General features: G+C 35.7%; 14 protein-coding genes across 14 annotated transcripts; 10 read left to right on the forward strand and 4 right to left on the reverse strand.

Moving 5' to 3' along the window:
- The first annotated feature begins 259 nt into the window (after nt 1–259).
- Nucleotides 260–1,141, forward strand: B0P05DRAFT_559442 (uncharacterized protein). Its single transcript, XM_051580271.1, has 2 exons — nt 260–775; nt 827–1,141. Exons 1-2 carry the CDS (start codon nt 619–621, stop codon nt 1,000–1,002), a joined length of 333 nt encoding a protein of 110 aa, XP_051430717.1. The 5' UTR covers nt 260–618; the 3' UTR covers nt 1,003–1,141.
- A 1,575-nt stretch (nt 1,142–2,716) lies between these two features.
- On the forward strand, nt 2,717–2,944 carry B0P05DRAFT_445878 (uncharacterized protein; the record flags this gene model as incomplete). Its single annotated transcript, XM_051573807.1, has 1 exon — nt 2,717–2,944. A coding segment is annotated over one exon (228 nt), but the record flags the coding sequence as incomplete, so codon positions are not given.
- A 30-nt stretch (nt 2,945–2,974) lies between these two features.
- On the forward strand, nt 2,975–3,897 carry B0P05DRAFT_478723 (uncharacterized protein; the record flags this gene model as incomplete). The annotated part of the gene is made up of 5 exons (XM_051575028.1): nt 2,975–3,168; nt 3,230–3,260; nt 3,297–3,373; nt 3,435–3,732; nt 3,793–3,897. 5 exons carry the CDS (start codon nt 2,975–2,977, stop codon nt 3,895–3,897), a joined length of 705 nt encoding a protein of 234 aa, XP_051430719.1.
- A 3,162-nt stretch (nt 3,898–7,059) lies between these two features.
- Nucleotides 7,060–7,635, reverse strand: B0P05DRAFT_478656 (uncharacterized protein; the record flags this gene model as incomplete). The annotated part of the gene is made up of 1 exon (XM_051575026.1): nt 7,060–7,635. A coding segment is annotated over one exon (576 nt), but the record flags the coding sequence as incomplete, so codon positions are not given.
- Nucleotides 7,636–8,481: 846 nt separating this feature from the next.
- Nucleotides 8,482–8,667, forward strand: B0P05DRAFT_451785 (uncharacterized protein; the record flags this gene model as incomplete). Its single annotated transcript, XM_051573890.1, has 1 exon — nt 8,482–8,667. A coding segment is annotated over one exon (186 nt), but the record flags the coding sequence as incomplete, so codon positions are not given.
- A 4,156-nt stretch (nt 8,668–12,823) lies between these two features.
- B0P05DRAFT_575092 (uncharacterized protein) lies at nt 12,824–13,510 on the forward strand (the record flags this gene model as incomplete). The annotated part of the gene is made up of 1 exon (XM_051581624.1): nt 12,824–13,510. The coding sequence occupies one exon, from the start codon at nt 12,824–12,826 to the stop codon at nt 13,508–13,510; it is 687 nt and encodes a 228-aa protein (XP_051430722.1).
- Nucleotides 13,511–13,658: 148 nt separating this feature from the next.
- Nucleotides 13,659–14,076, forward strand: B0P05DRAFT_575093 (SWIB/MDM2 domain-containing protein; the record flags this gene model as incomplete). The annotated part of the gene is made up of 2 exons (XM_051581625.1): nt 13,659–13,676; nt 13,717–14,076. 2 exons carry the CDS (start codon nt 13,659–13,661, stop codon nt 14,074–14,076), a joined length of 378 nt encoding a protein of 125 aa, XP_051430723.1.
- A 178-nt stretch (nt 14,077–14,254) lies between these two features.
- Nucleotides 14,255–14,743, reverse strand: B0P05DRAFT_575094 (FAS1 domain-containing protein; the record flags this gene model as incomplete). The annotated part of the gene is made up of 1 exon (XM_051581626.1): nt 14,255–14,743. One exon carries the CDS (start codon nt 14,741–14,743, stop codon nt 14,255–14,257), a length of 489 nt encoding a protein of 162 aa, XP_051430724.1.
- Nucleotides 14,744–14,957: 214 nt separating this feature from the next.
- Nucleotides 14,958–15,891, forward strand: B0P05DRAFT_559468 (STE like transcription factor-domain-containing protein; the record flags this gene model as incomplete). Its single annotated transcript, XM_051580272.1, has 1 exon — nt 14,958–15,891. A coding segment is annotated over exon 1 (434 nt), but the record flags the coding sequence as incomplete, so codon positions are not given.
- On the forward strand, nt 15,686–16,200 carry B0P05DRAFT_435729 (uncharacterized protein; the record flags this gene model as incomplete). The annotated part of the gene is made up of 2 exons (XM_051573712.1): nt 15,686–15,749; nt 16,022–16,200. Coding segments are annotated over 2 exons (243 nt in total), but the record flags the coding sequence as incomplete, so codon positions are not given.
- Nucleotides 16,201–17,233: 1,033 nt separating this feature from the next.
- B0P05DRAFT_559473 (uncharacterized protein) lies at nt 17,234–17,945 on the reverse strand. The gene is made up of 2 exons (XM_051580273.1): nt 17,596–17,945; nt 17,234–17,540 (listed from the first exon to the last, which is right to left on the reverse strand). Exons 1-2 carry the CDS (start codon nt 17,836–17,838, stop codon nt 17,520–17,522), a joined length of 264 nt encoding a protein of 87 aa, XP_051430727.1. The 5' UTR covers nt 17,839–17,945; the 3' UTR covers nt 17,234–17,519.
- Nucleotides 17,946–19,287: 1,342 nt separating this feature from the next.
- B0P05DRAFT_575096 (lanosterol 14-alpha demethylase) lies at nt 19,288–21,026 on the forward strand (the record flags this gene model as incomplete). Its single annotated transcript, XM_051581627.1, has 5 exons — nt 19,288–19,398; nt 19,449–19,528; nt 19,554–19,808; nt 19,860–20,220; nt 20,274–21,026. The coding sequence occupies 5 exons, from the start codon at nt 19,288–19,290 to the stop codon at nt 21,024–21,026; spliced, it is 1,560 nt and encodes a 519-aa protein (XP_051430728.1).
- Nucleotides 21,027–21,151: 125 nt separating this feature from the next.
- On the reverse strand, nt 21,152–23,979 carry B0P05DRAFT_591191 (high-temperature-induced dauer-formation protein-domain-containing protein; the record flags this gene model as incomplete). The annotated part of the gene is made up of 8 exons (XM_051582875.1): nt 21,152–22,111; nt 22,162–22,325; nt 22,379–22,469; nt 22,526–23,322; nt 23,371–23,620; nt 23,678–23,788; nt 23,837–23,872; nt 23,917–23,979. 8 exons carry the CDS (start codon nt 23,977–23,979, stop codon nt 21,152–21,154), a joined length of 2,472 nt encoding a protein of 823 aa, XP_051430729.1.
- A 194-nt stretch (nt 23,980–24,173) lies between these two features.
- Nucleotides 24,174–24,998, forward strand: B0P05DRAFT_641023 (uncharacterized protein). Its single transcript, XM_051583759.1, has 3 exons — nt 24,174–24,383; nt 24,434–24,495; nt 24,548–24,998. The coding sequence occupies exons 1-3, from the start codon at nt 24,184–24,186 to the stop codon at nt 24,934–24,936; spliced, it is 651 nt and encodes a 216-aa protein (XP_051430730.1). The 5' UTR covers nt 24,174–24,183; the 3' UTR covers nt 24,937–24,998.
- The last annotated feature ends 1 nt before the right edge of the window (nt 24,999 follows it).

Here is a 24,999-nt window from a genome sequence, read left to right on the forward strand (position 1 = left end):
TCAGGAGTCCTCATTGTGTTTGATGCTCTACATTGTGTTACTCTAAAATAAAACGCAGCCTGAATTTTTGTAGACAAATCCAGAATGACTTTTAGGCAAAAGACCAAGACAGAAAGACATCTTGTTCATTATCTGTATCGCCGATTTTGCCAAAGTGTCATCTCAGCATTTATTTTGTTTTAAATTATACTTTAAGTTACCTATTAAAGTCGCTGTATGGTTGTCAAAAAATCTTTGGTTGACGCCCTGTTTGGAATATAAGATATATATATATATATATATCTATTTTTTAGAAAATCTCGGGTATTCATTGATACGATACGATAGACTACTTGGAAGCAACTGAAAAGCTACGCTTACCAGCAGATAAATCGCCCAATTCGATCGACTATTTCTTAGATCAAATATCAAGGATCCCATGTATTCCAAGTCTTCAATATCAATACATTGTTCACTACACACGCTATTCAAATTGATGACCGACTATTGTTAATTGATCTATGAGATTAAAGCTATAAGGTGATACTCCGTCAATTAGCATGACGCTTCTAGCGAACTTTCTTTCCATGACTGGCCGTTACTCTCTAATCAGAGACAGTAGCAAAGTATTCATGCAATATGTTCAATAACATCTCTGAAATTCTGGCCGATATAACTACGCGTCTTTCTCTTTTTTCTTCCCCTTTTATACTTACTTTTGATAGTCTGGTCTTCAAAAACAGATCATTGTATAAGAAAGCAATAATAAAGGTTTACACTAAAGAAAGAAAAGCGCCTATAGAGAGTCTCAGATGTTATTATAGACTCTCTTCCGTTACGCACTAACCCCTCATTCTTTTGAAAAAAATATGTTCTTTGCGATTCAAGAATATACCCTTGAGAAAAACCAATCGTACCTCAAACAGACCAATCAGTCGATTAAACGACGAGCATAAGGAACACTTGTTAAGTTTTTTGACGATAGTTCCTTGGCAGCTATTCAGGACGCAACGGATGATTTGATCAAGAATTTTGCAGGTCTGAACATCAAGAAATCAAGGGTAGCTGAATTCATGTAATCTCAGTATCAAGGGCGTAAGTCATCATCCAAAAGCTAGAAATTGTGATACTACTCTTCTAGTGCGTGTTGTATGGGTCGAGGAATAGATTTTTTAAGAGCTGCGTATTTCTTGACGAATTCGGGGTTGATGTTAATATGCATCGCAGTAGAGGTTGGCCTGCTCGTGGCTGACCAGCTATCGCTGAATCTCCTACTGCAAAAGCCGAGTTACAAACTGTCATTGGAGGTAAGAAAAGGCACCAAGTAAAAGAAATGTAATAGGAAAGTCATAACGTTTATTGCCTCCTTTTTGCTTCAATTTTTTTTTTACTATGTATAATAAAATTAAGCTTTATGCCGGTACAAGTTCAGATCGCCTAATCTCTAACAGACAGTAATGAATGCTTAGAACATTGTACACTAACTCAACACTTGTACTTTGCAAACACCATAGGTGGCTCAAATGGTAGAGAGCAAAGCATAGCAGATTCATATGAGTGGCATAAAGCGCTCGAATTCCATATCGCTTGCAAGATTTTTTAAAAGAAAAATATAGTTAGTTCATCTATCTCAAAGGAACAAGCCAAATAAGTTGCTACTTACTAGGATATCAGTACAAAACAAGACGGCATACATACACAAACATCGGCACACGTTCAGATCGCCTAATCTCTAACAAACCGCAATGATTGCTTAGAACGGTGTGTACTAACTCAACACTTGTACTTTGCAAACACCATAGGTGGCTCAAATGGTAGAGAGCAAAGCATAGCAGATTCATATGAGTGATGTAAGGTAGTTCTAATTAAAACAAAACATTCTAATTGAAAATTTTTTTTTGTGAACCCAGTAAAATTAAATGTCAGACAATGACGTCGGACTTCAATGAATTTCGCGCACGCGCTTAGAACCTCCATAATACCACCCAAATTACCCAAACCATACGCTACTACTAGAGACTACAAGATACCCGATAGTTTAAGACAGGCTTTGGAGCTACCTTCTTATTTATTTACTGGGGAATTGCAAAATTGGGCCAAAATGCCTGAGTTGTTAGATGCATATTTTGAAGCATCACTTGTTATTGCAAAGAATGGCCATGCTCTATTAACGACTGCCTCAAACTTCCTAAAGAAGATTAAGGAGAACAAAGAAGTAATCAAAGCTGTACAAAACTACTGTGGTCGCTTGGGAACTTATCTTAATAACAAATCCGTCAAAAATCAAATTATGGCTTTATATGCGTTGAAAGAAGTAGAATGGAGAGAAAAGAGAAGCGAGAACAGTTTGAAATCAGAAACAAGAATTGCAAGCAACAGAGTGATAACTAAAAGAATAAAAGAGATTGGTGAAGGAAGCACCAATAAAGACCCAAACAAAAAGCAAAAAATTGACAAGGTATATATGTATATATTAAGCTTTTAAATTGGCCTGAGTTTCTCACAGAGAAGTGTAAACTAAAAGTTGTTTGATGAAGAAGACAACGAGATATCACACCTAATACCCCCAACTGCCTCATGCCATACTGAAGATGACAGTGCTCCTGTAAATACCATAAGCGATGATGATGATGTGTTCAGTACCATAGACGACGTATGTATTTCTTACTACTTGACTATCGCACTTTGTTAATGTATCACTTGTATTTAGGTTTATGGAATGACTGTTGTAAAAGAAAAAAATGTTTACAGATTCCAACCTCCTGCCAGACACTTAATTTCGCCGCACAAACCTGTCATACAAGCTGAAGATCTATCGGCTGTCAGATGTTACTTTGATATATGTATAAGCACTTGTGAATCAGAAGCGTCCGATGAAACCAAAGCTGAATATGAAGCTATGATGCAAGAACAAAACAACTTACAAAGCTTGAAAAACCTGGGATCTGATGTCATGGATTGGGTTACAAGAATCGTAAATTGGTCTGAAAAGGATATGTTCAAAAACTTAGGAACCGTCCCTGACCTGCCGTTTTTGAATTTTGTAAAATTCACTATTGTTGACTTCCTCTTGAATTGCATGCGAACACACATATATAATCAAAACGATGAAAGAACTGCTTATTGTGAACTCTTCATTCCTATCTTTAAAGCATTTGGGAATACAACAAAAAAACTGAAGTATGTCTGGTAGGTATTATCCGATAATAATACTTAAATAGGAGCGTACTAATAATAATGGGGACTCTAGGTGCGAGAAAAAGGCTAAGGACTCTGATTATGTATGACTTGTGTCAAATAACTTTGCTAAAAATAAGGGTAGCTTGAAGCTACTTGATGGTATTGGAAGACTGGTTGACAAAGAGTTGAATTATCTTCTTATTGAATCATCTGGGTATGATAAATTAATTATTTTTTATCTTAAATAGTGTTCACTAACATTCTCTTGCTTTAAGATTCAACAGTTCAAACGTCTTGTCGCACAGTTTGAACGATACCTTAAAGAATATGAAGAGTGGCTCAGACAATTTGAAGTGTTTTGTATCAAACTACAAAAAAGCCTCTTTCAGTACGATGAAAAAGGCCCGAGTCTACACTTGCCATATAATTCAAAATAAGATGACTTTAGTTCGATACAAAATCAAGTCTGCTTCCCAATGGCAAGTTGTTGAATGCCGCTCTGCCTCTATTCCCCTCTCTTTCTCTGGCATCATTCACTATACCAAAGTCTTTGAACTTTTCGCTTTCCTGCTGGTGCGTATTTAGGGAATGATATGATATTACTACCACTGCTAATAACTTAATCATTCTTAGAGTGATATGGCTGAACAAGATAGAATTTTTCATCAGTTGGAGATGGAATCGTTGGGATTGGTTCAAGTACCTCAAGATGAAACTGTTGCTCATTTTTTAATGTAACATTTATGTTGGTTTAACCTCCCTTGTTATTACCATGCTTTTTTTTTTATTAAAGAAAATTGTGTGATGCTACTCTTTAGGTCTATAGCGTCGGTATAAAAAATCTCTTTGAAAAACAAAACATCCATTTCTTATTGTTTCTTAATTTGTCTTGCTTGGCCCTTCTTGTAGCATGCTTTATAGTACCTAGAACTAAAAAAAATGCATGCCTTCACTATTGTGATCGGTTAAAGTAGTGTATCACTATGCTTCAATAAAGTCTTTTTTTTTATATATCGTGTATAGAATACTCCCGTATGTCATGATCCAAAACTGAGTGTTGCGTATTGTCCAAAAATGGATTTTAAAATAAATTTGAAATTATCGAAAGATCACAATAACAACGTTTTTTTCTACAGATACTTGATCATGAATCACTGTGCTAGAAGAGGTTGAAGACTCCGATGTGCTTAAAATTAGCTGAGAATTTAATGAAGAAAATTGGTAGATAACAAATAAAAATGGTAACTTTTATTGGCTTTACTGTAAAGCGTTTGTGCTTTTATAGTTTTTGACAGCTACGTCTTGAATTAAAAAAAAAAAAAAAAAAAAAAAAAAAAAAAAAAAAAAAAAAAAAGCCTAAATAAGTTTTCTGGTAAGGTATCACACAGCATCTTCTGTCAAAAGTGAATTAATCCCAGCAACTTTATTTACCATTTTTTTTTTACCATGGTAAAATCATCCATTTCTTGCCGTGAGTTGTCGTTGAATATCCAATTCCATCAGCATAATTCGGATTTGAGGTCTCTGAAAATGCTACTGATAAATTTACAGCTTGACGACTCATTATCATCTTTTGTAACTTTAGACAAGAGAACATAGAACAGTAAACATAAATTGCTGTGATCTTCTTAGTTTTATTCGATAAATATGTATAAGTAAAATATATAGGTCAAATTAAAATTAAGTATAAATATGTGAAAGTGATATTATTTGTTCTTTGATCTTTGAGAGCGAGCGTGGGCGGGATAGGGTGGGAAATTTATGTTTACTGTTCTATGTTCTCTTGTCTAAAGTTACATTCAAGGTCGAAATAAATTTCTCTCAAGAATGTATTGAGACCTTCGAACATAGAACAGTAAACATAAATTGCTGCTCCAGCGTAAGAAACATCAATATCCTTCAGTAGCATCGAAAAACTCCTGGTTTTCTTCATCATTGTTAGAGCCTTCATCAAGCTGAACCATTGGTAGATCTGCTCCCAGTACTTGGTTGGTAAAATCCACCGTCGATAAGTGTTCCCGCCGGTAATGGTTCTGAAATGTCCTTGAATCAACCCAGTTGCCCAGCGTCTGTATATCGTCAAGAGATATTCCTTGTTTTAACGCAATAGAGGATGCAATTGAGCGTACACTGACTCTTGATTCGCTTGTAGACTGTCGTAGTACCTTTCTCAGCCAAGAAGAGATGGTGGTAGTTTTGACCGCTTGTTGAGGACGCTTGGTGTTGACGAATAAAACGTCAGGCTGGCGTTTGACTTTTGCCACCGGATGGTCTTTTAATGCTTGAAAAGATAACACTGGACAAATGTCCGAAACTTGATGGGGATGAATAAGTACTGGTTTGATAATTCGTCTGCCTTGTCTAGTTTCTTTAGGTGCCACAATATCAAATAGTAAGTTGCCCTGATTGTCCCGAGTTGCAGATAAAAGAGATATTCTCTGTAAGTCCGATGGTCGCAAAAAAGGCCGCCATTGCTACCAAAAACGCAGTCTTAATTTGCAGATCTGCCAAAGAACAACGCTTGATGTTGATCTTGGCTACGAATTGTATACTTGGTTTTAAGTCGATTGTTGGACGATGGATTGCTAGAGGCGGAGCTTGTTTGGTGACTGCATTCATGAAAACTTTCAGCACCTTTTCTTGTGAAATTGAATCCGCATGTGGGTGTAACTGTAGAACTGCTGATCGCCATAATTTGAGCGTTGACAATTGAAAATGTTTTTCCGTTTTTATGTCTTGTAAAAAGTTGACCAATTGTGTAGCTGTAAATGCCGAAGGAGGGACCTGATGGCGTTGTGCCCAGAGAATGAACTGCTGTTGTGGTTTTTGGTAGGTACGATTGGTACTGATGGCTGTGCTGTATTGTTGATTTATTGTGTCTGAAGCTGTGTTTGAGAGTTGCTTGTTGTCAAATTTGCTGCGGATAAGAGCCAAACGGATAGTCTCCAAGTCGGTTTCAACGGCCAAGGTGTGTTCCTGCTGGGGCAAGTCAGGTGCTCCGTGTACAGAAAAGTTGGTGCTTGCACTGCCAGTGCTTGAAGCACCGGAAACCATAATGCACTCGTCCAATGTGGGACTACCAACGTTGCTAATGGCACCTTTTCTTTGACTATTTTCTGTAAGCACTTGCTGATTAAGTTCCATGGCGGGTTGATCCAAGGATGGTGAAATTGATTCCATGCTAGGCTGAATGCGTCTGTTGCATAGGCTTCGGGATCTGGTGTCCATGATACAAACTTTTTTACGAGGGCTGTCGTTCTGTCCGCAAAGAGGTCGATGTCGTTTCTTCCCCATTGTTTTTGAACCTGGTTGTGCACTGGTCGTCGTATCATCCAATTGTTCTTGCTGTACTGTCTTCTTGATTGTTGATCCGCTACTTGATTCTGTTGACCCGGAATGTGCTTGGCTTCCACCATGATGTTGCGTTTCAGACACCACTTCCAAAGCTGAGTTGCAAGCTTCATCAACGATAGCGATTTTGTTCCCCCTTGCTTGTTGATATACGCCACTGATGTTGTATTGTCCGTGAGTATCAAAATCTTTTTGTTGTGTAACTGAGGAAAGGTCTTGAAAGTGAGATACGCTGCCATGAGTTCTCGCCAATTTATTGACTGGTCGGCTTCGTCGCTTGTCCAGTGCCCGTATGCAGTTAGGTCGCCATAATGGCAACCCCAACCTGTATTGCTTGCATCTACGTGAACTGTCTCGGTTGGTTCGTGGCCGATGAATGACTTGCCGTTCCATTTGCTGAGGTTCTTCAACCACCATTTTTTTTTTTAAATTGCTGTAATTGGGCTTGTGTTGAACAGAGGCCGTTTGGCTGGGCTGAAGTTGGGAACGCCGAACCAACGACTGTGTTTCGACACGGTTGCCAGAAAAAGACTTCTTGTTGAACTTTTGAGCTGCTTGCAAGGCCTTTGCTGTACTGAATTGATTGTTTATCAAGTTATGAAACTCATCTTGTGCCATAATATAGTATGTATTGTTTGCAGCAGATAATCTAAAGTTTGGATTGATTGCCTTGAGTGCAATGTTTTTTCTAGAGTCTGTCAAATCGTGATTAGCATGCAGAACTAAATGTCTAATATCATTGATGATTTGCAAATATCTGTGAACGTTTGGATTGTCAATTTCAGAGCTGATCTCATGTGCCAAGGTATCCAAAGGTCTGAATATTGCTGAAGTAACATATTGATGGTGCTTGAGCATTTTGTCTTCCCTTTTTTGATCATAACTCATTCTGGCATATGCTTCAGGCATGGTGGCGGGTGGTTGATAATTGACTCCTTGGATGGCAGGATATCTTTCAATCAATTGCTTACGTTGGTTGTCAGACATTCCTGGACCTGAAAATAAATTACATTCCAATCTCAATAGTTGCGATAATTCTTGAGAAGGATTCCAATCATAATGGGGTCGTGTCTCAAAAGAATGTACTTGTTGTTGGGTGTTGAAAAATGGGTCTTCAGCTTCCATGTCTTGTTCCTGTTGATTTTGTTGTTGCTGTTGTTGATTCTGGAGTTCTTGATTTTGCATGATTTGCTCAATCATTGCTTGTTGTGCAGCCATTTGCTGTTGTAAGGCTGCTAAAATATCACTGTTTGGTACTGCCATTTGAATATGATTAATGATGTTTCGGAATTTACTATGAAAAGCGAGCGATAAAAAGAAGATCAAAGAACAAATAATATCACTTTCACATATTTATACTTAATTTTAATTTGACCTATATATTTTACTTATACATATTTATCGAATAAAACTAAGAAGATCACAGCAATTTATGTTTACTGTTCTATGTTCGAAGGTCTCAATACATGCTTGAGAGAAATTTATTTCGACCTTGAATCACCCTTGTTAAGTAAAAAGTGTTTAATTCTAAAATTAGAGATTTTAAGAATTTTATTGGACAAGTACAAAAATTAAATTATACGTTTTTGCTTTCATGAGTCAGACCTTTACAAAAAATTTCTGGACTTATTCCTTTTTTTCTTAGACTTTTTAGTTATATATTTCACAATGGATTTCATACATTATAAACCTGAGTTTGATTATTATTCAAGCGATGAATCAGAGGATGAGAGAGATGAAGATTTAGCTATGGACTATGGTTACGTTTTGCAATTAATTGACATGGATGTCTATCTACCTGTTCCTGATGTTAGAATGGAGGAACCAATGGAGGAACCAATGGAGGAACCAGTAACGGTGGAGACATCAATGGAGAAATTTACCACTTATCTAAGCGCAATTTCTATTGCAAATGACGGCAAGAAAAAGAATAAATACGGGCCAGAGCAGATTCGTATTTTCATAGAGCTTATACAGGAAGAGGGGCTGAATGTGCCCAAAGCTGCCAAAAAGCGTATGATCCCAAGAAGCAGTGACTACGTTTTATTGAAAGAGTTTAATACGGGTAATGGAGATGTTCTTCCTGGAAGGTCATCAAAGAAAAAAGCCAATAGAGGAACACCAAAGTTTCTGCCGCAGCATACGGAATTTCTTATAAACTATTTTGATGCACACCCTTCATCAACTATTGACATGGCTAAAGAGGCGTTTTCTAAAAACTTCGAAGGATTTACAATTTCCTCACATAATCTTTGGAGTCATTTAACGGAGAAGTGTAATTTCTCATTGAAGCAAGCTTCAAAATACAACGCTGACAGAAATTCCGAAAGAACACTTCTTCTACGTGCGGAAATAGTAAGCAAATGGAAAGAAGTTGACGTTGATTTTCAAAAGAACTGTGTGTTTATTGACGAAGCTGGGTTCCATACTCAAATGATGAGAAGTCGCGCATGGTCGAAAAAAGGCGACCCAGCTAATGTTGAGGTTCACGCCAGACGTGTGGCCAATGTTACTATTGTCAGCTGCATTTCTCCGTTTGGGACCATCAATTTTTCTAAAGTTGAGCCGTTACAAAGGGCAGACATGGAAAAACTTGAGGAAGAATTTCAAAAACTTAAGGGTAAAAAGAGAAAGGGAGGTACTTTGGAATCCTCTAAACCAAAGGCTCTTAAAAAGGGTACCACTGTGTATCATATCGTTATATTTATAGAGGCCGTTATGGACGTTCTTGACAAACATAACAAAAAAGATATGTTTATTGTTATGGACAACTGTAGGATTCATCACTCAGCGTTTGTGGTAGATGCTATTAACAAACGAGGCTACAAATCTCTTTCTATGCCTCCTTATTCTCCATCTCTAAATCCTATTGAATAATGCTGGGCAAAAATTAAGAGTAAGATCAAAAGAAATCCTTTAGATACCAACTCGAAACTCACGCCACGCATTGTGGAAGCTTGTCAATCAGTAAGTGTTAATGACTGCTTGGGATGGATTAGACATGCCGAAACTTACTGGGACAGATGTATAAATAAGGAGCTATACCTCAAATAATTAAAACAGTAAAGAGTCTTTCCAGAAAGTTTTTGAAAGGTCTAAATCAAAGAGGCTAAACGTCTAATTTTAATTATTATAATTTATTTATTTAAACTCCGACATAATTTATGCCAACATTCAAGTATGCCATTTGTATACTCAAAAAAATATTTTTTGAAAAATAATACAAAAACATTAAAATCAAAACCACTTTTTTAAAATAAATCAAAGATATTTTCTACAATGATAAAAAATAAAAAAGCATAAGATTTTTAATTTTTTTTGCTTAAATTAATAAAAAAGTTTGTTTTTCAATTTTTTTGCTTTAAATTAATAAACGAGTCTACCGGATAATGGTCTTACTGTTTTAGTTTAAAAGAAGAGGTTGCTGATCGGTAGACTCGTTTATTAATTTAAAGCAAAAAAATTGAAAAACAAACTTTTTTATTAATTTAAGCAAAAAAAATTAAAAATCTTATGCTTTTTTATTTTTTATCATTGTAGAAAATATCTTTGATTTATTTTAAAAAAGTGGTTTTGATTTTAATGTTTTTGTATTATTTTTCAAAAAATATTTTTTTGAGTATACAAATGGCATACTTGAATGTTGGCATAAATTATGTCGGAGTTTAAATAAATGTTTATTATGAAGAATACAGTCCCGTTACGTTCATGGCATTTGCAGATCTTGCTTTAATTTTCCAAGTGCTTTGTGTCCTCTTCAAACTATTTTACGCTCCTGAAAAAAAACATAGAATCTCAAAATTCCTTTTATAATAATGAGGTATTGAATAACCAGCCTTTTTAATCTGAAATCAATTTGTAGCATACTAAACACTACAAGAGCAATCTTGGTACTTCCAAAATCCAAGAGTGCCTTTTCGTTTACCCATAATTTCCCCATTTATAGAAATGATTTAATGTCACCGTTACCTTAGATGGCATCTTCCCGAACTTGGGGAAATGGCTTGAAAAGGGCCTTAACCAATCAATTTTATTATGACTGTTGCCCTGATTTTATTGAAAGGTGCACAGACAAATGCTTCATTCATAACTTCCTTATCAGATTTGTTGTAAAGTTGCTAACAGCGCATAAATAATAGTAGGAAAGCTAGACTTTTATATAGGTTGACATGTTGAGCTATGAAGACCTACTTTGCGTACTCATTGCTTTCTCATATTTACAAAATAAAAAATGAACTGAAGGAAGCGCAAAGAACAAGAGAGATAAATTAGGCTTTCTAACAAGTGTAAATCTGTAAATTGGCAGTAAAATTGATACAAAATAGATATTTGATGATGAGCGTGGTTTTTAATTCTCAAATAAAACAAAGAAAAGCGAAAGCAAGCAATACATTTCCAAATCTCAATGAATGAAATATTCAAAATAGGAATATCAGCTAAGAAAACAGTCTAGGATACATGCAACAACAAGAAATAAATGTTTTGAGTTAGTTTTATAAATGCACTATGATAATTGGTTAGCTCTCAAGACCATATGCTATTGATCTTATCAAGTCATGCAGATGACATCGCGCCTTTTAAACTGAATGTATACTGTTGATCTTTATTATTATGTCATGTGAGGCTTCTCTAGTTGGATTACTTGAACGAACTACAGCATTGCATCTACAAGAAAAACATGAAGATGTGTATTTTCCGTGCTATCTTTTCATAATCCAACATTATGAGTAACAAGCTCATTGATATCACCGCAACTGATTTCCTCATTGTGGGCATAACAATACCAGAGGCTAGTAGGATTCAAACTGCATTAATAAGACCAAGCTATCCTTAGATTCGGTATTGCTTAAAATAGATACAACTTGATTTCTTGTAAGTATCAAGTGGTAAATGGTAACTTTCTTTTAAAAGAATGTTTTATGATTAGAAATTTTTGATATTAAGTTTTGTTTATCTATTTATTGAAGGGCCACCTGTTTGATCAAAATGAAAAATAAAGAACGAACCAAGAAAAATATTGGCAAGGCCCTTCGCTTTCTAAATGTATTTGACATACTAATTAAAAGGAGCAACACGCACACATTTTTTTTCAAGGATTGATTAAATACATCTTATAGTGCAATCATATTCTTCAAGAAAAGAAAATAAATATGCAGCCAAGTTGTTTTAGTTGTTTATGTCCTCAAAAAGACAAAAAGAAAAGTGTGATTGCATATGTAGCACCAATGATTGACACTTCAAATAAGGAAGGCGTCTTCTTGGTAGTCATAGCTTTTGAGCACCATTGCCTTGTTTAATGATATTGATATATTTTTTTTCTTGAGAGTAAAATAGAGCATAAAAAAGTAAACAAAAAGGCATAAGTACTCCTGGTACATCTATTTGCTTCTTTGTAAACATTTCAAACCCTTTTAGTTAATGCAAGTGAGTTATTTTTATAGCTGTGAACTGAAAACTCTTTTTTGTTATTCCAAATGTCAAATGTCAATAAAATAATATGAAACTTTAATTGAATATTTTCATTGAACCATAATAAAATATTCAAAAATCCTTTTCAAAGAAATGAGGTGTGGTGCTTTGTTGTGTTACCATTAAAAAATAAAGTCAAAATTAGGTACGATCATGGGATTATTTTGTTTGCAATGCTTTCTTTTTCTTTATACGACAAGTGCCTTAAAGGCCATGATGTATTAGACGTATTTCCAACATAACCCCCTTTTTTGGTTTATGGAACCTAATTTATGCGAAGAAAAAGATTGAGTTTCATGGCTTTCTATATCAAAGCCATTTGTGACCATCCATGCTTACTCTTCGATGCTTTTATTTTGCTAGATCACTACAACTCTTTTGAACAGCAATGCGTTTTTTAAGCAATCCATTTGAACTATTAATTAAAAAAAAGTCCCTTGATCGGACAAAAAAAGTCACGCTTATTTTTGTAATACGTTTTTCTTTTTCTACTGTGTTTCCCTGTTTTATTTTTTACCTTTTCTTTCTCTTTTTCACTCTTTCATCCTTTCTTTTTCTTTCTTTGTCTTTATTTCTTTTTGTCATTGTTACTGTCTTGCTCTTTTTTTTAAAGAAAGAAATTATAACATTGAAAAGGAGACTAAAACTAAAATTAAATATAAAATGGACAGAAACCCTGTTCTACAAGGCAAGTATATAGGATTTTTTTTCAATTTATTTGATGGTAAAGGAAGAGAAAAAAAAAGGGAGGCAGGAGTAAAAAAAAAAGAGAGAGAAAGGGATTAAGGAAAAGCGGGAGAAAAGTCTAACCATCGCTATAAAAAAAAATCACAAGTGTACGTGTATGTCTAATTTGTTTTATGCAGATTTACATACCTTTCATAATAACTCCACAGCCAGCTATCAACCACCAGCTACTAAAGTGCCATTGCCAGAAACAGTAGACAGAAACGCAATGTACTCTATGCCTACTACTACGGATACTACTACCTCATTCCTTGATACCCTTGATTTGGCAGGTTTTTATCAACAACCACAATCTATTCCACAGCCTATTTCATCAACTCATGAATCACAATCTATGTATTCACCTAATGGATTTTATCAATTATCACCTCAGCCATACCCTCTAATGCAACAACAACAACAACAACAACCTCCTCAAATGCAAAACTATATACCTGGCTTTCAGCACAATCAAATTCTACTTCAAAGATATAATAGCAACGGAAGCACAACAAGCAGCACAAATTCACAACCTTCCTATCATCTTTCACAAGCGAACTATATGCAATACAATATAAATCAGCAAGATTTGTCTAAAATGTATTATCAGCAACATCTTCAACAACATCTGCAGCAATTACAACAACAACAACAACAGCAACAACAACAACAACAACAACAACAACAACAACAACAACAACAACAACAACAACAACAACAACAACAACAGCATCAACAACAGCATCAACAACAGCATCAACATCATCAACATCATCAAAAAGAAGTCAAGCTATTGATGTATTAGAACAACAAGCAGGAGGAATACAGAAAAAGAAACCCAAAGCAAAGAAAAAGAGAGCACCTAAAGTTGTTGACCCTAATGCACCACCCAAGCCAAAAGAAAGACAGGATTAAATAAACCGCTCATCTTAAGTCCAGCGCTTTCTGAGTTGATGGATGGTGACAAAGAGGTAAAAAAATATAGTTGGGTAGAACTAATGTATTGAATAGCTTTCAAGACCTGAACTGGTTCAAAAGTTATGGAAATATATCAAGACCAATGATTTGCAAGATCCAGCTGATAGAAGATATATCCTTTGTGATGATAAGCTTAAAAAGATTTTCGACCAGGATCGCGTCAACAGCTTTGGTATGAACAAGGATTTATCAGCCCATTTGACAAAAAAGGAAGAGCCCTTGATCAAAGAAGAGCAAGGAGAGATAGAAACAACACCGATAAAAGAAGACCAAGAAGAAAGACAAAAAAAAGAAGAGAAAGAGGTTGTAACCACTGCTATTGGGGATATCAATTCAGTAGCAAAGCAAGAATCTACAGATGCAAAAGAAGATGGGTTTCTTTTAGATTTGTAATATCTCCCTTCCTCCCCTTTTATTTACTCCTTTTATAATTTAATAAAATAGTTTTTTCTTGAAAGAAAAGAAAAAGTCGCACAAAGTGACTATAGTAAAACTAGTAACACAAATTTTAGAACGTCATGTTTATTTTATATAGCCTATTTTTTTCAATTGTTATTCGGGTTAACCAAAATTATGCAGAAACAGTAGGACGTAATAATAAGTGATCAATTTTGTATGCAATTCCATTCACGGCTTCTATTGTATGTACAGTATCAACAGTAGCAAGATCGTTCAAGACAATTCTTTGAGAAAAGAAGTGATAGCTTACACTGATTGTTTCATCATCAAGTAATGTCTTGAGTGTATCAACTCTCTTTAGATTGTCTGGTTCAATATAAGACGGAACAATATGATACTGTAAAAACTCTTTTAAATTTTCTCGTGTCGATTCAACATGATCATGAAACGCTCCATTTATGGGGCAGAAAATGGTTAGTTCTTGCTTGTGAGTAGCATTAATCAACTGGAAAATATCTTCTACCCCCGTTAAGACATCTAAAAAAGTGGACAAAGATGGATCTGGTGCTATTTTGTCAAACAAGGATTGTACCGAGGCTTTTTTGTAGTCGGGGGCATTAAGCTCATACAATAGATGTACATCATCTTGAGCACTAGCCATGATTGAATAATAAAGGATAATAAAAATAAATAAAAACTTATGCATAAGGGTAGTAAAAAAGAAAAAAGAATAGTAAAAAGAAAATTAACTTGTTTAAAATCATCTCTTTTAAGGAAAGACGATTGGCCACAAAATCTGATACTGTACTACAACCCCATTTTTTTATGTTTGAAATATTCGGAAAGCCTTTTCTTTAATGAATGTAAGCCCGTGACTAATTAAACAAACAATAAAGTATTTAAACCACTTTTTTCTCTTCTTCTTTTTCTTTCTTCTCTCTTTATCTTCTATATCTTTTTTCTTCTCTTATTTCATTGTATATAAATACATCTATACCACCATATAATATATATATATATATGAACAATATCATACCAAGTCAAGACAATGTTCAGACTAGACTGGAAATGATTGACCAACTTAAATCATTTTTAGTAACTGCACCAAATGGTCAAAATGAAGCAATCAATCAACATCATTTGCCCAATGGCGAAATCGTTTCTTGTGTAAGATGGAACGATTCCTTTTTTATTTCAGGTACAGACATTGTCCGTTGTCTCGTATTTCGTTTCTTAGCATTTGGGAGACCAGTCGAAAATGTCAAAAAATTCGAAGAAGGCATTTTCAGTGACTTGAGAAACCTAAAGCCTGGTACAGATGCTATTCTGGAAGAACCCAAGTCTCCTTTCCTTGATCTCTTGTTCAGAAATAACTGTATTCGGACACAAAAGAAGCAAAAAGTGTTCTATTGGTTTTCTGTCCCTCATGATCGGCTTTTTTTGGATGCTCTTGAGCGTGATCTGAAAAGGGAAAAAATGGGTGTTGAACCTACTTCTACTGCTGTTGCTCATCCTGCCATTGCTATCTCTTTGGACACTACACAAGCAATGTTTGACGAGTTTCGTAAGGCCATGTTGTGCGAACTTAATTTGGACTCATTTTATCAACAACAACAACAACAACAACAGCAACAACAAGATGAATCAGACATCAACGAAGAATCTACGTCACCCATCGATGAACATGTGAGCGACAGTCCAAATGACAATACAGATATTCAGAAAGCATCTTGCACTATCTTTGGTCAGTTTTCTTTATTCGAAGGTTCGCCTACATATAAACAACGCAAGAGACGCGCCAACCAAACAACAACAACAACAATAACAACAACTGCAACACCATCAGTAACAACAGCTACTAAAAAGAGATCATCCACCACTTCAGCCTCACTTATTTCGGGATCTCAATATGATGATTACAAGCCAAAATCCGAAGAAGAATCCACTCGCCATTTTGATTGCCCTCTCCCTTCTTGTGGTAAAATCTTTAAGCGTTTAGAACATATGAAGCGCCATTTAAGGACCCATACCTTGGAGAGACCTTACTTGTGTGACTTGTGCGGCAAAAGATTTTCAAGATCGGATAACCTGGCACAACACAAGAAAACACATGAAAGAGCAAGACCTCAACAAGCAGATCAAACTCAACGTCGTCGCCGTGATATTGACAAAGGTAAAGATGATGGTTGATGTTCAAATCAAGTTAGATTCAATCTTGCTTTTAGTTCCTAACTATCGTGATACAATATCATAGGTCTTACAAAAGCTTATTCTCGTACCTCCATCAACAATAGCCGCAGTGTAACAACAAGAAATACCTCACTACATCATCATCAAATGTTCAATACACGAAGAACATCGTTGCGCCGAGTTCAACAAGTCAAATATGATGATAAAGAGCAAGACGAAGACGAAGATATGGACTTATTACAGTTAGACATCAAGCCTAACGAATTGTTTACAACTGAACCCACATTATCAAATTCTGCTTCTTCAACTACTTCTTCCTGCCATTCTTCACCCCTTTTTGATGCAGCTAAACTACCTACCATCAAGCTTGAACAGAATGAGTTGTTCTATCCACCACCCATAGATACCAATATGATGATTGTCGAAGAACTATTGCCTCAAAAGGGCGATTGTCAAACTGATTTGGATGATGACTGGCAACGAAAGATCGATTGGAACCAATATTCAGCACCACCTTCACCTGCTGTAGACCCTATTGAAGACTTGATTTATCAACCCTTTGTAACAGATGACTTTTACTTGGATCCACAAAACTATTATTACTATTGTGCCTCATCATGCTTGGCATCACCCACTACTGATTTTTTGATTACGCCTGCTCAAAGTGGAGTAACAACAGCTACCAATAGCCCCATGATCAGACTGGACGATTTACCTTTGTACTATTCCGATGAAAGTCCCACTATGACACCAACTGATGCTTTGCTTCAGCAACACTAAAATGTAAATGTTTGTATATCAGTGTATTTTATTTTCTTCATTTATTCATTGTATTTTTTCATAAAAAAAAAAGAAAAAAAAATCCACAAAAAAAGCATGCATCATTTTCATCTCTTTCCTTCATTTCTCTCTTCCTCCCCTTTTTTTTTCTATTTTCTATTTTTTTTTTTTTTTTTGTATACATCATGCATTCATTCATTTCATTTTATACAAAAAAAAAAGTCATATATTTTATCTTATATTTATTCCCCTCCTCTCATATTTTATAATACATATTTTATCCCATATAATTATATAGAAGAATAATAAATCACATTATTTTTGTTACAAGACATGAAACTTTCTACAGGGTTCCAAGTACACAATAACAAACATAAATCACATGATAAGGCTAAGGAAACAAAAGAATATTTTCAGGCACATTTCAAAAACAACTGTGTTGCACAAACAGCCCCTATCTGTATTGATTACTCGCCACTTTTATTCAGGTAAATAACATCGCCATCTACGCTTTTCGCAACCATCTGAACTGGGTCTTTCTAGGCAGCTGATTTCATTCACGCCTTGCTTTGTACATTGCTCAAATCCCGAATTAACTAATGCGTTATAAAAGTCATCTCGATTCAGAGAAGCGGTCTTTTGATAACAACCACCACTGGAACATCCAAAATGACAGAGTCCATCTGCATCTTTTTCAATAAAACCACACGCGATGGCCATGCCTACACCATAGACATAAGGAACTAACATTGCCATGAAAAGATAAGCTATGGCAATGAACTTCATTTCTTTTTGTTTAAAAAAAAGCAAAGGGAGAAAAAAAAAAGAAGTTGGATTTTAGTGTATTGAAATGCCTATTTATAAAAAGAGGGAGAAAGAGAGTGAAAAGGATGCATATTAAAGGAGCACATAGTATCACGTTAGACCAAGTTAGCATTGAAGAATTTGCGCATGTGCTTCATCGTTGGAAAGTTTAACTCTGAGTTATTTTCGCTACCACCTAATTTTTTTTAGAATGAAGTTTAGTGTACTACAAGGCTTGTTATAAAGATCACGTGCTTTACTATAGATTATGTATTCTAGGTGTAAAGTGACACACTACAGAAAAAAATGCATTAAAAATTCGCTTTTTTGCGCATTGCTTTTTTTTTCGTATATTTCTGTTGTTATAGCCATTTTTTCGTTACAAATACATCTGCGATTCATGTCTTCTTTTACGCTGTTCAAGACTTGTGTTGAAAAGCTTCAGTTGTTGCCATTAAAAGGCTAATTTTTTCCTGTTTCTTTGGTTGAATTATTGTGCTAAATGCACCAGCGCTTTCTTCATGTAATACGTCGAACTGTACTCTCTTTCCTTTTTTTTTCTTCATTGAATAAAAGCACTAAGCTAAAAAGCAACTTAAACAATGACTTCACTTGAAATACAAATTTAAATATTCGCATTAGGAAAAACCCTGAAATCAAGAGTATCTCAACTTTATCTTGCATTTAAAAGCCATGAAAGGAAAGTTGGACTTTTTTGCCATTCATAGTTGCCTTTTGAAGTGTTAATGTCGCTCTCTCACACCCAAAAAAAAAACTTTAAACTACGACATTTGAAAACGAAAAAAAGATTAGATCATCAAGAAGCATCAACATGATAAGTAGAAAGCTATAGGTAATAGCATGACACACTATCGAAGTTTCGAATAAAGACTCGAAATGCGCTTTTTTGTTTGATTGTAGCATACATACTTCATAATGCTGTTGTGAAATAAGCTTATCCGGTGTATTCTCCAATATGACATAGCCATTTTGTGCTACACATTATTGTTATAAGAAGCGTCTATTTTGGTAGAGACAATAACACCATAATGATTTCAAAAAAGAGATCTCTGTAACACAAAGAAGCCAAAGATATGGGTATAGTGCCTAGTCTAGATGTATTTTTTCCTTTATAAGCCTAATACTGAAAGGATTTTGTTTGTACATTAGCTATGCTTACCGGTGTTTGAAGCACTTGAAATCGAATAAGAGAATTCTAGAGTCTATGATACCATTTGTACCTGAAAGAGTCGATTAAGGACTTCATTCCTTACAAAAACAAGACTATATGTCATTTTAATTTTTTTCTGCAACACCACCCGCTATACCCGCTCCTAAGTGGTTACACAAAGTGACTATAAAGCAATATATATATACACTCGCCCATTCTTTCTTTTGCACCTCATCATCTCTTTCTGTTTTCTTCAACTCATGGCTGTTGTATCGACTTTGGTGAACGCAATTCCTTCCCCTAGCAACTTGCTTGTCTATGCATTCCTTGCCCTAGGTGTCTACATTATTCTCAACATTTTGAATCAATGGGTAAAGAAAAAAAATTTTACATACAGGATCTCATCCCTCTTGTCTATTAGTTCGGCCCCAAAGACCCTAAGCAACCACCTGTTGTATTCTCTTGGATTCCTTTTATGGGAAATGCTATTGAGTTTGGCGTGTAAGTATATATGTGTATATAACAGAGAGATTGACGCGTATAAAAGAAATCCTATCAAATTTTTAAAGGACTCTCAAAAGAAGTATGGTGATGTCTTTACCTTCCATATGGTTGGTAGAAAAGTAACCGTTCTTTTGGGCGCAGATGGTAATCAGTTCGTTTTCAACTCTAAACAGAACTTGTCTTCTGCTGCTGAAGCTTACAACCATATGACCAAATATGTCTTTGGTCCTGAAGTTGTTTATGATGCTCCTCATAGTGTCTTTTTAGAACAAAAAAGGTACAGAAGAGAAACACTCTTTCTTTTTACTTATTGTATATGACACGATAGATTTATTAAGGCTGGTTTGAACTCAGAATGTTTCCGTCAACATGTGCCTATGATTGTTGAAGAAGTGACTGAGTTCTTCAAAGATTATCAAAAGCCCCAAGGCAAATTTGACGCCTATCACACGTTTGGTTCTTTGATTATTTGTACGGCTTCTCGCTGTTTGATGGGTAAAGAAATTCGTGCCAATTTGGATGGCAATGTTTCAAAGTTGTATTATGATTTGGATCAAGGTTTCCAGCCCATCAACTTCATCTTCCCCAACTTGCCTTTACCTTCTTACCGCAGACGTGATGAAGCTTGTAAGAAAATGGCTGATCTTTACTCTAGCATCATTCAACGTAGAAAGGCTGAAGGTGATAACGTAAGTTCTTTCACAACATGATAAATCAGTTGATTTAATGTGCGATTGTATAGTCAAATGCTGATTTGCTTCAAGCTTTGATGGATGCCAACTACAAGGATGGCTCACCTGTTCCCGATAAGCATATTGCTGGTATGATGATTGCTGTTCTTTTCGGTGGTCAACATACTTCTGCCACCACTACTGCCTGGACCATGCTTGAATTAGCTGCTCGTCCTGATCTTGTCCGTGCTTTGCGTGAAGAACAAATCACTAAATTAGGTTCTCTTAAGGCTGACTTGACCTTTGAAAACCTTAAGGAATTGACTTTATTGGAAAACTGTGTCAAGGAAACCCTTCGTCTCCACCCTCCTATTTTCCAAATGATGAGAAAAGTAATTGCTGATAAGGTCACTTTTGAAAAGACCGGTCATGAAATCCCCAAGGACAACTTTTTGTGTGCTGTTCCTGGTGTCACTCAAACAGATGAAACTTACTTTAACGAACCTCTTAAATACAATCCTATGCGTTGGGTCGACTTAGACGATCCTGTTCATCAAATGGAAGCTGGCGATGATGCCAATGTTGACTACGGTTTTGGTGCTGTTGGTATTTCTTCCAAGAACCCCTTCTTGCCTTTTGGTGCTGGTCGTCATCGTTGTATTGGTGAACAATTTGGTTATCTTCAAATTAAGACTATCGTTGCCACTTTGCTTCGTCTTTTTGATTTTGAATTAGAAGGTAAAGAAGTTCCCAAGCCTGATTATACTTCTATGGTTGTTGTACCCGAAAAGCCTGCCAACCTCAAGTACACTTGGAGAGAATAATTCCCTTAATCACATCTTATACTCTTTACTTATTTATTTGTTTTTCATGATAATAATAATGGCATTCAACCCTGTAACGAATTACGAAAATGTTGAATGTCAAATGCTTGTTTATCATAAGGCTTTTATTGTTCTGCTTTAATTTGGAACAATTTTACTTGAGTACCATTCCAAGGACCATATTCTCTCATCGTGCTCACATAGTTTTGACCCCATAACATACTACGGAACCAAATGACAAGTGCTTCTCCCCATTGAAATTTGCGAATATAGATGTCTTTTTCTTCTTCTGGTAATTCCACATGCACACTCTTTAAAAATTCCATCAAATCTTCTAACGATATACCTTGCTCGCTTGATTTCTCTTCCATTTTGGGGACTAAATGGCCTATTAATGCCAAAATGGTAGAAAGAGGTAGTTTCGATTTCCAATAATCAAACCAGGCTTCATTTGGTACAAACCCTTGTCGATTTGGAAGAACTGAAAGGCTTTCACATCTGGATGTTTGATCATTTTCTGGCATAGGCTGAGAAGAAGAAGAAGAAGGCTCATTATGAAGGCTGGATGCCACAACAGAAGCATATGTTGGTTTTTCTTTTGACTCTTGTTCCTTATCCTCATGCACGGGCTCATCTTGTTTAATTTTTGTTTCTGTCTCTTCGCTTGTTGTCTCTGGCTCTTTTTGTTGAGTAGATGGTCTTCTTTCTATTTCTTGAGATTTCTTTTCTCTCCATAATCTCACTTTCTCCATTTCTGCTACTGCATCATTAAATGTCATCTTGCTTTGTTTTTCAAAATAGTCATGATGTAATACAATAGCATATATCAAATTGGGGTTCTTCGAGTACTGATAATGAATAATGTTGTTTAGCGTCTCTAACAAGTAACATGTCAATTGAGGATTGTGTTCATCAGCTAACAAGAACGTCGGGGAAGACATAGAATGGAACATGGCCATCAATTTGGAAGATGTTGTAACACCGAGATCAGTCAAGTAAGGAGAAATATTAGAAACTGTCAACATGAGTGCAGGATAAAGAGCTGATAATCTGCCTTGCGTTGTTGCGATGAGGGAGAAAATAGACTGTGTATTATGATAAGTGTTTGATTTTCCTTGCTTTGCTTTATGCTTACTATAATCAAAAAATCAGCATAGGTACCATTGAATGCATAGAGACGAATGACAGCAGGAAGCGAAGAATGTGTTGTGAAAGTCTTGTTCAATTTGAGACAGTATTCCTTGTTGGAAGATAATGTCTGAAGAATAAATGTACACATACGAACTAAACCAATTTGTGCTATGAAAAAGCATGAGTATAACTTTTCTTCTTTCTTTTTTAGGTTTACTTACTGATTTTGTCCTTGTTGTCAATTGCGTAAAAGACTAAGGCCACTGTCAAATCTAATCCACTATCTGTCTCAACAAGATAATGGATGAATCTCTATATTTTCTCATTGTTTAATGCAAACCCTTTCAAGATTAAAATACAATACTTACCGGATTTGTCTCAATCAATCTCCAGCATAACATCATCACATCAATAAAGCAACCAACACGCTTTGTTGAGCCAGGTAAATAGGTATTAGCAGCTGTCATTGGGTTACTCATCAGACGATAGATACCGTTCATCAAGAATTCAAAGTCTTGTTTGCGGTGTAATTTAGACGTATAGTATCGGAAAGCATTTTCTTCTGCTTTACTCTGCTGATGGTCTCCAGGCGTAAAGACTTCTAGTTCCATGCTAGTTTTAGGTACAGCATCTGGACTTTCTAATGTCAATACTTCTACATTGGCAGCTAACTCTTCTCCCACAGACGCACTTGGATTAGGCTGGTGCTGATCATGTTGGCGTACTAATTCAGCTTGTTGAAGAGATCGATAGTCCAATAAGATAAGGAGTGTAGTTAGACAAAAAGTGACTAGTTGTTCTCGAGGGCCGGCACTCACGACATGGTTATAAGGAACCCAACCTGTAGGGTCATAGTTGCATACAGTGTTCAATAAGCTACACAAAATTACCAGTACAGTTTTACGGTCCGTCTTGACAGCCACATATCGAAGCCACAAATCCTCCTTAAGTAAAATCTGAGAAGGCAAAACGTACATGGATTTAGAGAGCAACACGACAAGCAGACGCAATACTTCCGTGCGATTAGCTTCATTATCTTTATAGGTGCTCATAGGTATAGTGGAGCCAACACCGTTTTCCCATATCACATAGTTTACTTTTGATTCCTTTGTGGCTAATGTAATCGGGATCGTAAAACCAGCTAAAAATAACGCCTGAATGGTTACTGTATACATGAAATGAGTACACAAAGAAACACATGATATACACCTACAGTCTAAAACAAGTTCACCACGACAAGGTAGAATATCATACTCGGGTTTATCGTCAGGATTTTTCTTGGGCCTTTCTACCTGTCTTGGTGTCCAAAAAAACGTCTCTTCCCATTCCATACATTCTGAGCTTTCAAAGATAAATGGCATAAGGCGCGTCATAACGCGACAACAGTTTAAGAGGTGGTTAATAGAATGCTGCCCAGAAGGAAAGTTCTGTGCCTTGAGAATACTCTGCATTTTCTCCAAGATCTATGGTGCAAACAGTATCAATCTCTATTGATCTTGTCCATATTTTTTTTTAATTACTTTATCAATCAGTATTTCAATGTTTTCTCGGGCTGTATCTCGCGTGCGTCTGATGTCATTTGCTCCGATAAGTGAGAATACATCATCAGCAGAATCAGGCAAAGTCCAAAACTGCAAATATGTTAGATATAAAATCAAATCGATGCATTGATGGTTTACCAATTCCCAAAATTCATTTTCAGTTACTGCAATGTTCTAAACAATTTATCAGTTATTTGAATCCTGTTGTCAGATATAACCTTTTCTTCGTAGAGTCGAAAGACGCTCTTTCTAAATGCTAATTTACTATCTGCTGTACCCATTTTCTTTTACTTTATAACGACTAAGAGAAGAAAAAAGATAAAGTAAAAGAAAAAGCCAAGGAATTCATATTTATCACCTTTTTTTCCTTTGCGTGCTTTAAATTAAAAAAAGTCACTTGTAACATATCAGTCCAATACATCAATGCATAAATAAGATTGACAACAACAATTGATCGCTTCTTTCCCTTTTTTATATTAAATAAAATGGAAACAAAGCAATTCTTTACGCCCATTCCTACTACTAACTTGACGCTTAGTACCAAGGCAAAGAGAAGAATGAGAACTTCTCGTGAAGAAACTGCTATTTTAGAAAGCTATTATAAGCAAAATCCCAATCCAAATCAAGAGCAAAAACAAGAAATAGCAGAGGCAGTTAAAATGGGTGTTAGAAATGTTCACTTCTGGTAAGCATCTAGAAATATGTAATAAGTAGAAAGGTTAACAGAATCAATAGGTTTCAGAATAGAAGAGCAAAGGACAACAAAATAAAGAAGCTTATAAAGCAAAAGGAGTTTGGTGAGTCTTTATTTGTGCTGGTTTGATCATGATTGCTTATTTGAACGGATAGAGAGATTGCATTTGAAGCAACAACAAGCTGACTCTTTAGCCGCCTCTAGTATCAATCATATTGTTAACAACAATAACTCAATCCCAAAGAGAAACTCAAACTTGAAACATCAGCAACAGTCTTTTGTTTCTCATCCTGTTCTGTTGAATTATGAACAAGTAGTCAATGGTGGTGAATGTAGTAATAATGATACCAATGATGCTAAGGAAGACAGCTTATCACCAGCTCAACGTCAAAAAGGAAAGTTCAAGTTACCTCCCATTTCCACCTTCATGACTCCCAAGTATGCTGGTCTCTCTGTTCCTTTTTATTTCCATCATCCAAACTTTGGCATTGAGGACTCTATGATCCAATTGGCTTACCTTCGAGGTCAACAGCAAAATTATTAAAGCTCAGCTCAGGACCGCCCTAATTCTTTTGACCCCCTCTCTCTAGCTTTTTTTTCTTTTGCA

This window comes from Gilbertella persicaria, assembly GCF_025201335.1.
Source record: "Gilbertella persicaria strain CBS 190.32 chromosome Unknown B0P05scaffold_54, whole genome shotgun sequence".
NCBI classification, from domain to species: domain Eukaryota; kingdom Fungi; phylum Mucoromycota; class Mucoromycetes; order Mucorales; family Choanephoraceae; genus Gilbertella; species Gilbertella persicaria.

Coding starts and splice junctions, on each gene's coding strand:
- B0P05DRAFT_559442 (XM_051580271.1), top strand. CDS start 619: ATGTTCAATAACATCTCTGAAATTCTGGCCGATATAACTACGCGTCTT. Junction 776..826: donor CACTAAAGAAAGAAAAGCGC/CTATAGAGAGTC, acceptor TTACGCACTAAC/CCCTCATTCTTTTGAAAAAA.
- B0P05DRAFT_559473 (XM_051580273.1), bottom strand. CDS start 17,838: ATGAAGTTCATTGCCATAGCTTATCTTTTCATGGCAATGTTAGTTCCT. Junction 17,541..17,595: donor GCGTGAATGAAATCAGCTGC/CTAGAAAGACCC, acceptor GATGTTATTTAC/CTGAATAAAAGTGGCGAGTA.
- B0P05DRAFT_641023 (XM_051583759.1), top strand. CDS start 24,184: ATGGAAACAAAGCAATTCTTTACGCCCATTCCTACTACTAACTTGACG. Junction 24,384..24,433: donor GTTAGAAATGTTCACTTCTG/GTAAGCATCTAG, acceptor CAGAATCAATAG/GTTTCAGAATAGAAGAGCAA. Junction 24,496..24,547: donor TATAAAGCAAAAGGAGTTTG/GTGAGTCTTTAT, acceptor TTGAACGGATAG/AGAGATTGCATTTGAAGCAA.